At 31.2% G+C, this 15,074-nt stretch overlaps 2 protein-coding genes across 2 annotated transcripts; one reads left to right on the forward strand and one right to left on the reverse strand.

Moving 5' to 3' along the window:
* Positions 1 to 987: 987 nt before the first annotated feature.
* LOC132715663 (G-protein coupled receptor 52-like) lies at positions 988 to 3,523 on the forward strand. Its single transcript, XM_060698701.1, has 2 exons — positions 988 to 1,813; positions 3,519 to 3,523. The coding sequence occupies exons 1-2, from the start codon at positions 988 to 990 to the stop codon at positions 3,521 to 3,523; spliced, it is 831 nt and encodes a 276-aa protein (XP_060554684.1).
* Positions 3,524 to 9,705: 6,182 nt separating this feature from the next.
* LOC132715664 (perlucin-like protein) lies at positions 9,706 to 11,914 on the reverse strand. The gene is made up of 4 exons (XM_060698702.1): positions 11,882 to 11,914; positions 11,520 to 11,613; positions 10,216 to 10,426; positions 9,706 to 9,780 (listed from the first exon to the last, which is right to left on the reverse strand). Exons 1-4 carry the CDS (start codon positions 11,912 to 11,914, stop codon positions 9,750 to 9,752), a joined length of 369 nt encoding a protein of 122 aa, XP_060554685.1. The 3' UTR covers positions 9,706 to 9,749.
* Between the last annotated feature and the right edge of the window lie 3,160 nt (positions 11,915 to 15,074).

Raw genomic sequence — 15,074 nt, forward strand, 5'->3', positions numbered from 1 at the left:
AGAACAGTACTTCATCAAAATAAATCAATACATAGACATATGTCCGTTTGGAATAAATGTAGTCATATGCTAAGTTTGCGGTGTCTATACTGGAATTAAGATGATTAACATAATCGGCAAAATCAGAACGAAAACGATCAAAGCTCAGTAAAGTTATACTGTTTTTTAAAACTTCTTTAATTTTCCGAAATTCAGTTAAATTGGGCATTTTAGTTCAATTAATTATAGACAAGGTTTATTACATGCGGTGCCTTCTTATGCCTGAGGTACATACTACCTCTTTTCATCTATATTTATACGGCTTATAATTGATAAATATTGTGATAACAATAACGATATAATTCAAACAATGGCATGAATATTTGTTAATTTTTTAATTATTTATTTAGTTTGTTTTACTTTTAAGATGCAAGTAAAGTACCGATTATTCACCTTTGTACAATAGAAACGCCAAATTTTAGCAATAGTCGCTTAGGCGACTGCCCAATAACATATTGTGAATTGTGAACACCGTGACATAATGATATGTGAAATAAATGTCTAAGAACATAATGATATTTGATAGGAAAATAGCTAGAAAATTCATATTACATACGGATGAGAAGACAAAACTCCAATAATCCATTTACATTACAGAAAGGTTTTCTTATAAAACCAACAACTCATTTTAAGCTCTCAGTTCTACAGTTAAGTAACAGATTTACTTTTGTTATAAGAAAAGACAGTATAATGATCTTACTATTCTAACTTCTTTTTGTGTTTAAACTTCAAGGATACTATGAACATGTTTTGTGTTACATATCAGAAGACATTTGAAGATAGTGATTATTTTAATATTTGTTAGCTGCCATTAAGTCATGACGACGTAAACTGTTCTATGATTTCATTTGACGAATTCAGCATCTGTACCAGATTGAAACATTTCAAGGAAAAAGACAATTTATTTGAAAAATGAACCGTTCTTGCGGTGACCGTATAATTTTGCGAATGAAGGATTTATATCCGAATTGTTTAAGTCTTTCTATTTATGTTTTCGGCTACATTATACCAGTGCTGGCGATATTTGTAGCTGCAGTTAATATTCTAGTTATCATAGTTTTCCAGAAACCGAATATTCGGTCACATACAACAATAATTCTGACATTGATTGCTGGAGCGGATATGCTTGGAATAATGTGTTCGGCTTCAATTAAAGCTTACCACTTTCTATTTGGACATTACATTGATCTTTTATCATGTACAATGGCTAAATTAACATATATATTCGGTGAAATATGTTTGGATATGTTCAGTATGTTTTCACTATGGCTGACAGTGTTGCTTTCATTCATACGATGCAAATGCATTAAATCTCCATTCAGTACACGATATATTCATACAAATAGGAGAATATTAGCATATGTTCTATGTTTATGGATTGCCGTGTGCATAGTACATTTGCCGTCTTATTTTATATTTGATTTTCAAATAATATCATTCGTTGATTACAAAACAAATATAACCCGAGTGACTTGTGGAATATTAGAGATAGATGGAGCATTCTTTAAATCGTGTTCAAGAAGGAAAGCACATGTGATAGTTGAAATGGTATTAGATTCCTTCTTGCCTTGTATATTACTTTTATACTACACCACAGTTATGCTTCTCGCACTAAGAGCAGCAAATAAGAGTAGATCTTCATTGCGACGAAATAATTCATCAATTGAAATGATTGTTATAGATATGGACTGTGAACGTCAAACTGATAAAATTGAAACCAAAGAAGCAAAAGCGAGTGTTACCGCAAGACAGGATCAGTTGGATGATAATCATTGTAATATTGTATCGCTTCATGACAAAGTTAGAAATATACACAATACGGAGAACGGTTGCGTTGAACACTTTTGTTGCACAAATATCTTCCAATGTTTTCTTTGTCACAAAATACATAAAAACAAATGTAAAACAGTGACGTCTGTAAAGGATCAAACAATCGACAAACTTGATAATGAAAGCAGGAGAACTTCTTGGCTTATCTTTGTCGTATCAACAATCGTTTTGTTGCATGAAATTCCACTGACTACTGCAAAAATATATACATTAGTCAAACATTCTAACGAACCTTTGCCGTTGTCAATAATTGGTTGTTTTTCTGTAATTCAGCAGCTATGGCAATTCATAACATATCCGGCAATTTTTCTCATTTCTACATGCATGAGCAGTTCATTTCGACAAGAACTCTGGAAAACGATAAGCTTGAATTGTAAACAAAGAGAACGACATTCAAGATCCTCTAACAAAGGGGTGTCATTTTTGAGTCCATGTTCAGTACGGAGATTAACAACAAGCAACAGGAACGAAATAGTCGATGGCCTTTCAAACAATGGTATACAAGACGACAATGATATGATTGACGTATCAAAAAGCAATAAACGAAAGGATGAATAACTGATGCTGGATGAGATAATATAAATGATTATTTTCGGCTTTTATTTGTCTGTATAATGATATACAGAATGTAACTCTAAATGATAGATCATTGATCGATTACAATGACAACATGTACTTAATGATCGACAAATCAAAAGCAACTAGTTTAGAGACATCGTAAGGTTGATGTGGAATATAGCATTTTTCTTCTCCTCGTTTTGTCAAAATACAAACAAATATCCTATATTAACATCTTGCATAAATTAATAAATCTTAGAAAACTTCTACTGACATTAAATGTGTTTGATATACCTGTATTTTCATATCGATTACAATTACTATTCATCAGATTAGTTGAGATTTGTACAACGCAAGTAATACAAAATAATATCATAATATGTTCAGATTAAATGAAGGGGAAAGTTAAACATCCGAGTATTGGTTCTTAAGTAATAACATCTGGTCGGCAACGTTATCCTGACTAAAGAAAACAATACAGTTTCAAGTTATTTCATTTTTTCTAGTCTTCGCACAATGCGAATTAAAATGAAATATACCAAATATTTTGTCGTAATGAATTTGTTTTAATTGCAACTTGCAAAGATAATCAAATGAATGTATTTTTTTCATTTTTTTATCATAGATGCAGGGGCGGCTTGGCAAAAAAAAACACTTTTTGTTAGAAGATTTAAAGCTGCATGCCTCCAGATGAGCCAAAATATATCTCAAGAAACTTAAACTTCAATTTCAGAAAAATAAACTAAGATTTCTACTGCGTTATAAATGCAGTGAGAGTTATTTTTGCTTACTCTGGCATCTTTTTTTGTGGTAACTTACGTGTATTGTAAGTGCTGTTTGCATGTGCAAAATATTGTCTTTGTTCATTTCCAAATATTTTAATTTTAGATACGTTTTTTTTTTAAATTTTCATGACAATAGGCATAAATTTGGAGGCATGCTGCTTTAAATACCTTATAAATAAGATGATGCTTTTACATAAATATCAGGAACTTCCCATCTCTTACTTTTCTACATAACATATGTCTAATACGTTCATAGAGAAAAGCTTTATTATCCTATCTAATTTCATTACTTTTCTCTGATTCTAGATTAAAAGCGTTATAGATCTATTAACGCTCATTTCTTTCTACAGTACAATATCAGGTTAATTACGGCAAAGTTTCTTATAGGATGTCATTTCAGCATGGTATCTCAGACGTATTCCTTATTTAATGGTGTTTCTCTAGGGGAGCAAATTTCGTTCAGGCTTGATCATTTTCAAATTATTTTGTCAGCTTCATTGTTAACGAGATTTGAGATAGTTAAAAAGAATGTAGAAAAGAATTAACAGAATTAGCGAGCGCCTAAATCTTGTAGGTGATATCAAAAGCCTGTTTAAGTGAAGTGTTCTATAATTGAACGTCTGTAATACATAAATAATAACATACATGATAAAATAATTTAGTATCATATGTAACAAATAACAATAAACGAAATCTATAGCTTGCTGAGAACCTGGTGTCAAATGCCTGCATATTTTAGTTTTTCTTTCATTATGTAAGCGTTTTATTATATCATTTGTACAAAAAGTGACTATTTTTGTATTTGTATGTGCGCATCATAATGTATTTCATGTTAATTATAAACTTTCCATCATTAGTCATGTGTTGTTGTTGGTAAAACCACTTTACTAACCGAAACACAAACTGGATAAATCGTTTATTTATTTTCCTACTCATGTAACGTTCTATCATTAGTCATCTGCTGTAAATTTTCTTTAATGACTAAAACATGTACTTTTAGAAAGTATGGATATATCGAGTCAACAGCTCTATAACATAAAATATTTACTGTCGAATCAAATCATTTGTGTTGGTTGTATCTTCTCGTACCATACTAAAGACATTTTATTTTGGTTTGTACAAAACAATCAGGATAAAATATATTGAAACGTGCAAGATATATAAAATGTCTTCTTTCTGAAAAAAAAACACACACGACAAGTACGGAATACTCAGAGTTAAGGAAACAACAATATCAATCTTAACTAAAGACAGGAACTTCCTAATTTGTATCCGTGTGTGAGAATATCTTTTAATGACTTCTCATTTGTCAAAAAAATGTCGAATAATTAAACGAATAATATAACTGGTAATAATCCAGCCATATGTTTCTCAATAAATTATGCGACGGTTTTAATAACGGAAAAGTTAAGATGACAGTTGACTTGATATGAAATTCATTGGATTAATTTAAATTTAATTTGACGTTATTTTCTTAGGGACCATGCACCTCTTTTCATGGAATGGCACCGACGAGTCATATTGAACGTTCTGTGATCACTGCCGCGTGAATAGATATGTGGATGTTTCTAAATTCAAAATTTCACCATAATATGCTTGCGGACATGGACGGTAGCTCGCAATTACGTGGATTTCCATGTCCATATGTTCAACCAAATGTTTCTGTATACATGTGACCGCTGTATGTATGCATACTGTGAATAATAAATTTATTTTAAAATCCTTTCAGTTGCGTATATGCGACATTTGCCACTCAAAATTTATTTTTGTTAGTCGAGGTCTATAGTAAAACTATATGTATGTATAAAATTGGTATCATCGGTACGGAAAACCTGCAAAGATGTTCTTCAGATTCTGGTACACTCAGATGTAGTTAAATTATTCATCACATGTTCGATTTGTCCGTTCAATAGAGAGACAATGACACAGTTAGCATGACTTCTGGAATGTTTAGGTTAGGGCAGCGATGAGTAAATGTCCATCTTTATGATAACGCTATTATGTAAATGATATAATGTTATTTACATAGTTGTTTCTTAATATTACATTCTTGATAAAATGCGACTATAGGACTGTCTTATTACTTTTTGTGACGACTGATAAATTCCATAACCAACTAGCATGTATTCTTCCGATCGAGATAATTAGTTTCTATGTTACTGACAGCTTTAGAAAAGTTTAGCAAACTATTATATTAGAAACAGCGATTCTTGTCAGGAAAATTATATGACATGAAAATGTAAGGACACGTTCATCCAAAAACTAAATGTCTTTCAATAGGAAAACTTACAAGGCAGTTCTATTTTGTTTCTATCCAATGCAAACTTAGTATTTTGATTTTGTTCTAATAAGTGAAAACTAGGGGAACACACTGGTCAGTACTCTACATTAAAATCAAAGCACTGAATGTACTGATGGGGAGGCTATGAGAGAATGTTTCAGACTTATAGTTTCTTTTCTTTTTGCTTAAAATATGCTACCAAAATAAAAAGATATGCACATTGCGCTATTTATCCTTACTGTTGTGTTCAACCATTCATATATATGGTTAATGAGGTTGACTATTCATTTTGTTAATATTCCAGAACATTTAATTAAGGTCTACATTCGGACTGTTAATCATGCAAATTTTGAAAAACCTAAACTGTCAATAATAAATGACATACCAGCAAGTATGACGACTGTTCATTATCAGATAACAATAACATTTTACAACTGACGGTTCCTTATCAAAATATTCTAGGACTGTTCATCATAAATATTTTATGTCATTTTAATATTATTGAATGATAATAACAACTGCAGTGATGCAACATTTTTATTGAACATAAAAATTATACACGTTTAGATGTACCATAATTGAGATCAATAAGATACTGTCTTGTGATGAGTATTAACATTCATGCTCTACGGACAGAAGGTTGTCTTCTTCAGAAGCAAATCTCGAATAAAATCACGTTTCAGAAAATTAATCCCATTTCATTACTGACGGCGTCGGATAATATTAAAGCTAAATATTTCTTGAAAAAATACATCTCTGCAAAGCTTATTCAAAACTGAATCAACCTAAGTGAAAATTGATCAGGAAGTTATATCTTCTTTTTTACCGCCAACACTCAACACTCAACCAACTTATGGTAGTTAATCGATAGATTCTACGTGTATTTTTAAACCTCACTAGCTTGAAATATATACTGCGGAAAATCTGTTGTTAACAGGGTGTGCGGTTATTACGTAGGGTTTTCCCTGTCGACCATTTCCCGCAAATAAATGAGAACATCGAAGCCGTTAGTGCTATGAATGGTGTTATAAATGGCGTGTTTTGGAAGTTTTTGTTGAAACTTCTCCAAATACCTCCAGAGGCGTGCACGTCGCGGAGAAGGCACACGGAAGGTCATAGTCAAGTCATCATAAGTACCAGAGGTGATTGGTTGACCTGTCGTGACTTACTCTGGAGGTTTGGCGCTAATAGATGCCGTTTTTGTTGTCGTCAGTCAGAAAGTTGATGCCTTGACGGTATTGTCGTCTCCTTTACCACCAAAGAACGAAGAATGGGCTTCCAGGAAGAATCTGCTTGAAAAAGACGTCCCAGATGCTATAATCTCGGACATATGGTTATTCCGGCGCCGAGTATAAATAAACTTAAAACACACACACTTTTGTTGAAAACAAAACAACATCACATTTTCTGTAGTAATTTTTCAAGTGTTGTAAAATGAATAAGAAATTCCTCTTATGCCGCCCATTATTTTTAGAACACAACCATAAAAGTTCTTTTTTTTTTTTTTTTTTCAAATAAACATTTATCACTTCAGCGCGAGCAAATATCGGTTTCAAATTAAAGTTTCGTAAGATATGTTAATGACTTCCCGATGCTCGACTGTAAGTAATTTGTATATGTATGCGGTTTTTTTTGTTTTTTTTTTTTTTTTTTTTGTTTTTTAATTAAAGCTTCTTATTCTTTAATATTTTTTATGTATCTCATAATATGTATTGAAAATTTGAATTTTATTACAAATGGACTATCAAATTATGATGTATGCCCTAGAATTGAATAAACTTTCTAATTACACAATACGGGTCATACTGATCTTGCGTCTTTCTCTGAAATACTTATTTCCTTGTTAAAACATATTTGACCACATATTTCTGTCAATTAACTGTTCACTTTACTTCCGATTTTGTTGTACGGAAACACATGTTTCTATTTGTGTTTTCTAATCAATTCGAATCTATAATCAGTTTAATGGGATCACCACCGGGTAAACGACTACTAGGTACTTTGGTCATGTTTTTTACCACAAATATTTGAATGTTTCTATGGGATTAAAATGAGCATAGTTAACTAAACAACTGTTTGTATAAATTCCTGACCTGTCTAATTCTAATTATGAGATTAGTGAATATATAAGACTTTCACTACAAAATATTCCTAAACAAAAGAGCACATGTTTAAATTTATTCCTATACAAATAAAAGATCAGAGTAGGGATCTGTCAATTACCAAAGATACTTTTATGTTAAAAGTTTGATTAATGAATTATGTAAGATGAAAATATAAGTATTGCTTTTTTTATTTTGCTAATGTAAAATGTAATATTGTGCTGGGATTTTGTCGGAGGTCCTTAGGGGTTTTGTAGTTAAATAGTTTTTTTTCGGCGATAATGGTTAAAGAATAAAATGTTTTTAAACTATATGTTCATCACCATCAGTGAATTTTTAGTTAAATGTATGCAAAATATTTACTAAACAGCTATATGATTTAGCGGTTTATGAGCGTTTTCCGCGTACAGCCTCCTGGGGTGTACAAATAAGTTAGTTTTCCTTAGTTATCACGCAAGCATGATCCATGTCTCTGATGTAAGCGACAGTTTACAATTATTTGTCTTTAAAAAATATTAAGGACTATTAATAGTTTATAACAACAAAAGCACATGCATGATATTGAGAATACGTAGTTGCAACGTTCTAGTTAATGACCCGTCATAAACAGTTGGTCGCTGCGTAGTAATTGGAAAATTGTTATCAAAAATAATAAAGAATATTTGCCACTGAATTAAAGCATTTACTTATAAATTTTCATTTATGCTTTTTGTTAAAAAAATATGGATAAAGTTATTATTTTGAAGGGTTTTCATACCAGAACTATTTAATACAGACGTACGTAATATGCCTAAACCTGATTACCGCGGCAGTATGACGTCACGGAGTAGTGATTTAAACAAAAATCAAGAATTTTTCAGAGAATTATTATCTTTACAAATTGCAGATATGAAATTAAAGAATGAAAATATTTTCATATTGTAAATGTCTGTGATGAGTGATGAGTCAGCTTAGAAAAAATCAAAGTACTATTTTTTGACCTGATTACCGTGGCAGTATGACGTCACGGAGTAGTGATTTAAACAAAAATCAAGATTTTTTCAGAGAATTATTATCTTTACAAATTGCAGATATGAAATTAAAGAATGAAAATATTTTCATATTGTAAATGTCTGTGATGAGTGATGAGTCAGCTTAGAAAAAATCAAGGTACTATTTTTTGACCTGATTACCGCGGCAGTAAGATTTGACAGACAGTTATTAACATTGGGTCGGCATAGCCTCCCCAAAAACCCGTCTCGAAACAGTATAAAAATAGAACATGTCCTTAGCAATTGAATGTCTAATTCTGGCTTGAAGGCTCTTATCCTTCCAATTTTCCATGCTACATATATGTATAACCAACAAACTGGATTGGAGTGAGAGATCACTTAGAGCTTAGCTTCTATGCATACTATTTATACCAATTTATGAAACGTTATATTTTCAAAATCAAATCAGTAAAGGGGAATTAATGGAATTGAAATTGATAGACGTTGTCTACTCTCCTATGATGTATAAATAAATAAATTATCTTCTAAGCGCTCATTTAAGTCTTAAAAAATCTATTTTTTTATAAAAATGTTGCTGTTTTTTTTTAATTTTATTATGCCTATTTTCTTGTTAACGGCTTATAGTTTACAAATAAATATATCTGAGCCACCATTTACTTCTTGAAAACTGATACAATTTTAGTGATTTAAAAAAAATATGATTTAGTATTTTGTATTGAAGTCGAAATAGCTTTGTATTTACATTTAGCTGATCTTCAAACATTGCTACATTTTTCAGCCCATAATCATGAAATATTATTGAAACATTTTTAAAACACCTATTTTTCCTTTGTAAGGAATAACTTTTTTATTCATTTCTGAGGCTTTATGAACTTATAACAATATATACATGTATTTACTGTTTTTTTAATTCACTAATTCAGTGTAGACTTTCTCCTATTTGTCATTTATGCACGTTTTCCTTCATATTCAAATTAAAGCTTGCCAAAAGGTGATCCAAAACATATCTGAAGATGTTGTTTCAACAAATGTTTCTCATTTGATAGGAAATTAAATTTGTTCAGATGTTAAAGGGAACTGAAGTGCATATATATAAATGATGTTTTGAACAAAAAAAATTATTAGAATTTAATTATTTGACATTTGTCATTATCATTGTCCACTAGCCGACAACAGTATCAGTTTCTCCTCCTCTGAAAAATAAATGAAATGAATATTGAAGAAATTTTTTAGACATAAGTAAAACCGACGTTAAAGATCCAGAAGCAAAGCCGATTATTATTCATAGATAATATCAGAGTTTATCTTAAGGAATATTTTGTCGTATAAGCTTTTCGAAGCATTGTGTTTAGCTAAGAGGAGCGTTTGAAAATTGATATCTCACGAGACCGATGGTCAAGCGAGATATGAATTTTCCCCATGCTGCGAGTAGCAAAATAATGGCATCAGAAAGCTACTTGTATAACAACATAAATTCCTGTTTTTATGCCTATTTATGACAAAAAAGTTTCAATTTACTGGACTTCTATTAGATATTACAAAAACGGAAAACATGTGCAGCAGTTTCTTGAATGCGATCATAACATTTATTAAACTTACATCGTGAAAATATATTACAAAGTTAAAACCTTATCTTGCAGACTGGTTGACATTTATAATCACACATAATATCTCCCCACCGATAATCAAATGGTCCCCAGAATAAACCGCAGTCCTGGTTATTTCCTAGATCTGGCTGGGAGGGGTCCCAGTCAAAAAATGTCGGAGTCGAATCGCTGGTATACCAAACCCATTTGCCTTCAATTTGCTCATCTGTTAGCCCTATCCAGTAGCAATGGCCTAGAAAATAATACAGAAAATATGAAATATTCTTATTATGAATATGACATAATTATCACGACCAGATTTTTATTTTTTTTTCAAGTTCGACGTCAATATGCCTTATTATGATGGGTCTACTAAAGTATCCTGCTACTAATAAGAATTTGTTGGCTCATCACAAGTATCTTTTAAAAAGAAAACTCCATTGGTAGTTTGCAAGGTCGCCATCTTCGCCTATATTTCAAAACGTTAAGGTTTAACGTCGTTGAAGGCTACAGAAGCTGAGAATGATCCGTCGAAAGACGATGGATCTCTGTAACCAAATTGAATACAGCACTTGTAAAAGTAAGTGAATTTCTGTGAAAGAAATATCCATTTGTACTGTCATATTAGTGGCAAAAATAGCTGCTGTACTGAAAAGAGAGAAAACTTTTGTGCACATTCTTGAGCACAGAGAAGGACTGATATAGAAGAAGTAAACACAAAAGATTTGTTTTAAAGGCCAATGTATTGTAGAAAATAAAACCTTTTTCCCCGAGTATCTTATCAATCAAACGCTCCTCTCACAAGTTTATGTGACTGTTCAGAGTTTTTCTAGCTCTGTCGTTTTATATCAAATTGGAACTAAATAAGGGATATAGGTAAATATTTTCCGGATAATAGTTTTGGAAGCCCATTAGAGACCTAACTTAGCATAGCTCTCTTTTAACATGCTAGACTATTTACATGGATGGATTACGAATCTTTTAAGGTCGAAATACAAATTTTAAGACTTAAATGTTTTCATAGTATGTATTGCATTTGATATTAGTTTAACACAGTTAAATAGAATAGAATAGAATTTATGCAAATATCTTGCATCTGAGGAAATGTTGCACCAAATAGCGAATATAACACAAAATGTTAGTGGTATTCATGCAAGTTTGGATAGAATTAAACTAATATGTTTTAGAAGTTTGACAACAGTGACGTGTTTCAGTATTATAATCTATTATAACTGGCCTGTTGCGGTAAACTTGTTAATACATGTACACATAAGACAGGAGCAAAATTAAATGAATTAACCCAAAGTATCCATTAAAAAAGTAGGCTCAATTTATGTGTCACTTACCTCCGAATCCTCTTAGAAAGTCTTTGAGGAAAAGGTTTTCTCCCTTAGACCCTATATCTACCAAATGTCCACTATGATGTTGTCGACAAAAATTCTACATAGAATAAAACTTGTGTAAAGAAAGTGTCACATAAAATTTGTTTGCTTTCAAAATCGAAATTAATTGTTGATATGCATTCGTACAAATGAGGTCAATAAACTTATTTCATTACAAAACATTTTATTTGTTATTCAAAAGAATGTGTATGATGTGAAGTAACGCAGATTAATAAACATTACTCATATTTATATTCAATTATATGACAACTATTTTAAGAACAAAAAATTGACAGCATCAGTTACAGACCTCAGTATCTACATACGTGTGTGTCACACCATGTCCAAACAGATAACATGATCCTTTGTAGGCAACCCAGCCATCAGATCAGTCTGTACACTCAACCAATCCTGAAATAGCTAAAATAAATATAACATTTATGCTGCACTGCAGCTGATTGTTTTTTAATTACAACAGACTAACATTTCTTAAAATTAAATAGCGCTAATAAAGAAATTATTAAAAAATTGCTTCAAGAAGATAGAGAGGATGACTTTATAAATTTACAATGTATTCTATGACAGCGAATACAGTACTTAATAATGTAGTCGAATAAAATTGTTGCTAAACCGTTACAAGCGCTGGCATGAGAAACGTATGGAACAGAATTTATGCATTTATTCTATCTTGCTTGATGACATTGGAACTTGCATTATGCTTAATTCCATCTTGCTTGATGACATTGGAACTTGCATTATGCTTAATTCCATCTTGCTACATGACATTAGAACTTGCATTATGCTTAATTCCATCTTGCTTTATGATATTTAAACTTTGCATTATGCTGGATTCCATTTTTCATTATTTCATTCAAACATTTCGTAATGACAAATTCTTTCATTGAGTGATAAATATGAAACTGGAACAAGCCATTTGGAATACTAAAATGTTAACGTCTGTGGCGCCGTTATATGTCGCAACGCCGCTAAATGTCGCACTTGCCGCTAAATGTCGCACCATTCCCGCTAAATGTCGCAACCGCCGCTAAATGTCGCAAAATAATTTGCCGTTAAATGTCGCAATGTTAGCGTTAAATGTCGCACGGATTTCCCCTACCGTTAAATGTCGCAACACTATCGTTAAATGTCGCAAGACGTTGAACTATTATGTTATATCAATTAAATCTGCCTACTCAAGGCGAATTATGTCTGTTTGAAAACGAGTGATTTTATCATATATGGAAATGCGCTGCAAATAATACAACGATTATACTCATATTATAAATAAATGTATATTGTTTTGCGTTCGATTTTTACCTGATCTTATACAAGTACATATTGATAAATTAATTATACAATTGTCTACCATTTGTATGAAACTGCAAAATTTACATTGTTATGTAAATAGTTTTGTACAAACATGTCTGTAAAATTAGCAAAAGAGACAGCCTAACGGCCAGTCTGAGTTTGCAGAATGATGGCCTAGTAGGCTGAGGAGGCAAATCGTCTCGCAGCCGGAAGAGGAAGCCTAAATTGCTGACGACATGGGCCTTAGGAGTTTGCCTAACGCCCTAGAAGTCGGCAGCCCTGCATCCTAAGAGACAACCTGGTATGTGTTAGATAGAATCTGGTACAGAAGTCAACGTAGATAAACATAAAATGATCAAGGAGTACTACACGAATGCTAAGTGCAAGATTTCAAAATGGCCCAAAACACTTCCCATTTCGAATAAGACCAAGGTTGTTTGTCGATTTTCGTGTTGACCGTGCATTTCATACTGTGCATTTTTTCACGTATTTGCCGTTTCTGTTAAAATGAAATTTTTGCCTTGATATACAATCAATATTTCAAGTTTGAAGTGAATATTTGTGATGGTTTTGGGGAAAAAATATAAAAAGGGAGATAATTAAGCAAAAATGCCTTTCAAGATCTTTCCTTTAGAATACATTTTACTTTTATATGAAATAAGTATTTTATGTTTAAAGTAAATATGTTTGAACTTTTTTGAGCAATTAGCCGTAAGCAAAAGGTTAATCAAGGCGAAAACATAATCGAAAACTTAACCAAAAAGGTTAACCAACGCCGAAAAGAATGAAAAAAATTCATTTCTCAAAATCGTTCAATCGGGAGGAAATAAAGTTAGCAGTCATTTGGTCACGGAGGCCCCTCATACCTTTTGATATAATGCAAATATTGTGTTAAATCTGGAGATGACATATCAGTTATAGAGGAAAAACTACAATATAGCCTTAATATGATTATTAAGTGGTGTAAAATAAATAATATGCTTTTACACCCTAAAAAAAACTAAAAGTATGCTGGTAGGTAGTAGACAAAAGCTAAAGATTGCAAAAGCAGTAAATTTGAAAATTAACGACTCAACTCTTGACAATGTAGAATCACAAAAACTGCTTGGTATTTATGTTGAAAATACACTCAATTGGCACTGTCAGGTAAATGATGTGTGTAAAAAATTGAACTCTAAAGTTAATTTATTTAGGCGTATAAAGTACTTTTTAAATGAGGAATCTCGTATGCTTTTTATTAATGCATACCTTCTTCCTATTTTTGATTATTGTTGTAATATATGACGAAAAGAAAACAAAAAATATATATATGCCAAATATACAAAATACAAACACGAATTTGCAAAATTATTCTAGACCTTCCAACGAGAAACCAATCAGAAAATTTATACAAAAGATTAAAAATATTGCCTTTCAAGAAAAGATGTATTTTTCACACCGGTGTCCAAGTATATAAAGCACTGAATAATATGTCCCCTCAATATATCCGAGACTTACTTACCATATCTAATAATCAAAAGTATAATCTAAGAATAATATCTCACGGAAATTTAATTTCGTCTTACAAGCCACGTACTAATTATTTTAATGACACATTCCAATTTAATGCCATGGTTATTTGGAATTCCATACCACTGACTATAAAAAGAAAAACAAAATTGTTAATATTTAAGAATAGTTTCAAGAAATACTTATTTAATCAACTTTAGCACGGTCCGTATGTATTATATATACAAGATACGCTCTTTATATTCATACATGTGTTTTTTATTATTATGTTTTCTAATAAAGGGTGTCTGTCTTAGTTTCAAGTTTTTTGACTGTGTTAATTTTGTAAGTTAATTTTACTTTTTAAATTGCAGATTAAAATGATGCACTGATGAAAGTATTATGTTTAATGATAAATAAAATGAATTGTATGAATGTTCAGTATATGTGTTAATATATGTTAAAATTGTGATAACCATTTAATCATTTCTTTTACATGTAATATTTTCTTTGATTGATATGTGTTCTTTTGTGTGTGTGTTTTTGTTTTTATTTTTTTTATTTTAGAAGGCCGCATTGTAAATAAGATGGTGCAGTCTGTATATGTCTTAATGTGTTACCTTCGGTAAATAAAGTTTTATTATTATTATTATTATTATTTATTATTATTATTATTATTATTATTATTATTATTATTATTATTATTATTAAACAATAGCTGAA

The sequence above is a fragment of the Ruditapes philippinarum genome, unplaced genomic scaffold (assembly GCF_026571515.1).
Source record: "Ruditapes philippinarum isolate M1 unplaced genomic scaffold, ASM2657151v2 ctg9519_1_1_1_1, whole genome shotgun sequence".
Taxonomy (NCBI): domain Eukaryota; kingdom Metazoa; phylum Mollusca; class Bivalvia; order Venerida; family Veneridae; genus Ruditapes; species Ruditapes philippinarum.

Coding starts and splice junctions, on each gene's coding strand:
- LOC132715663 (XM_060698701.1), top strand. CDS start 988: ATGAAGGATTTATATCCGAATTGTTTAAGTCTTTCTATTTATGTTTTC.
- LOC132715664 (XM_060698702.1), bottom strand. CDS start 11,914: ATGTTATCTGTTTGGACATGGTGTGACACACAC. Junction 11,614..11,881: donor GGACATGGTGTGACACACAC/GTATGTAGATAC, acceptor TATTCTATGTAG/AATTTTTGTCGACAACATCA. Junction 9,781..10,215: donor CAACCAGTCTGCAAGATAAG/GTTTTAACTTTG, acceptor TTTATTTTTCAG/AGGAGGAGAAACTGATACTG.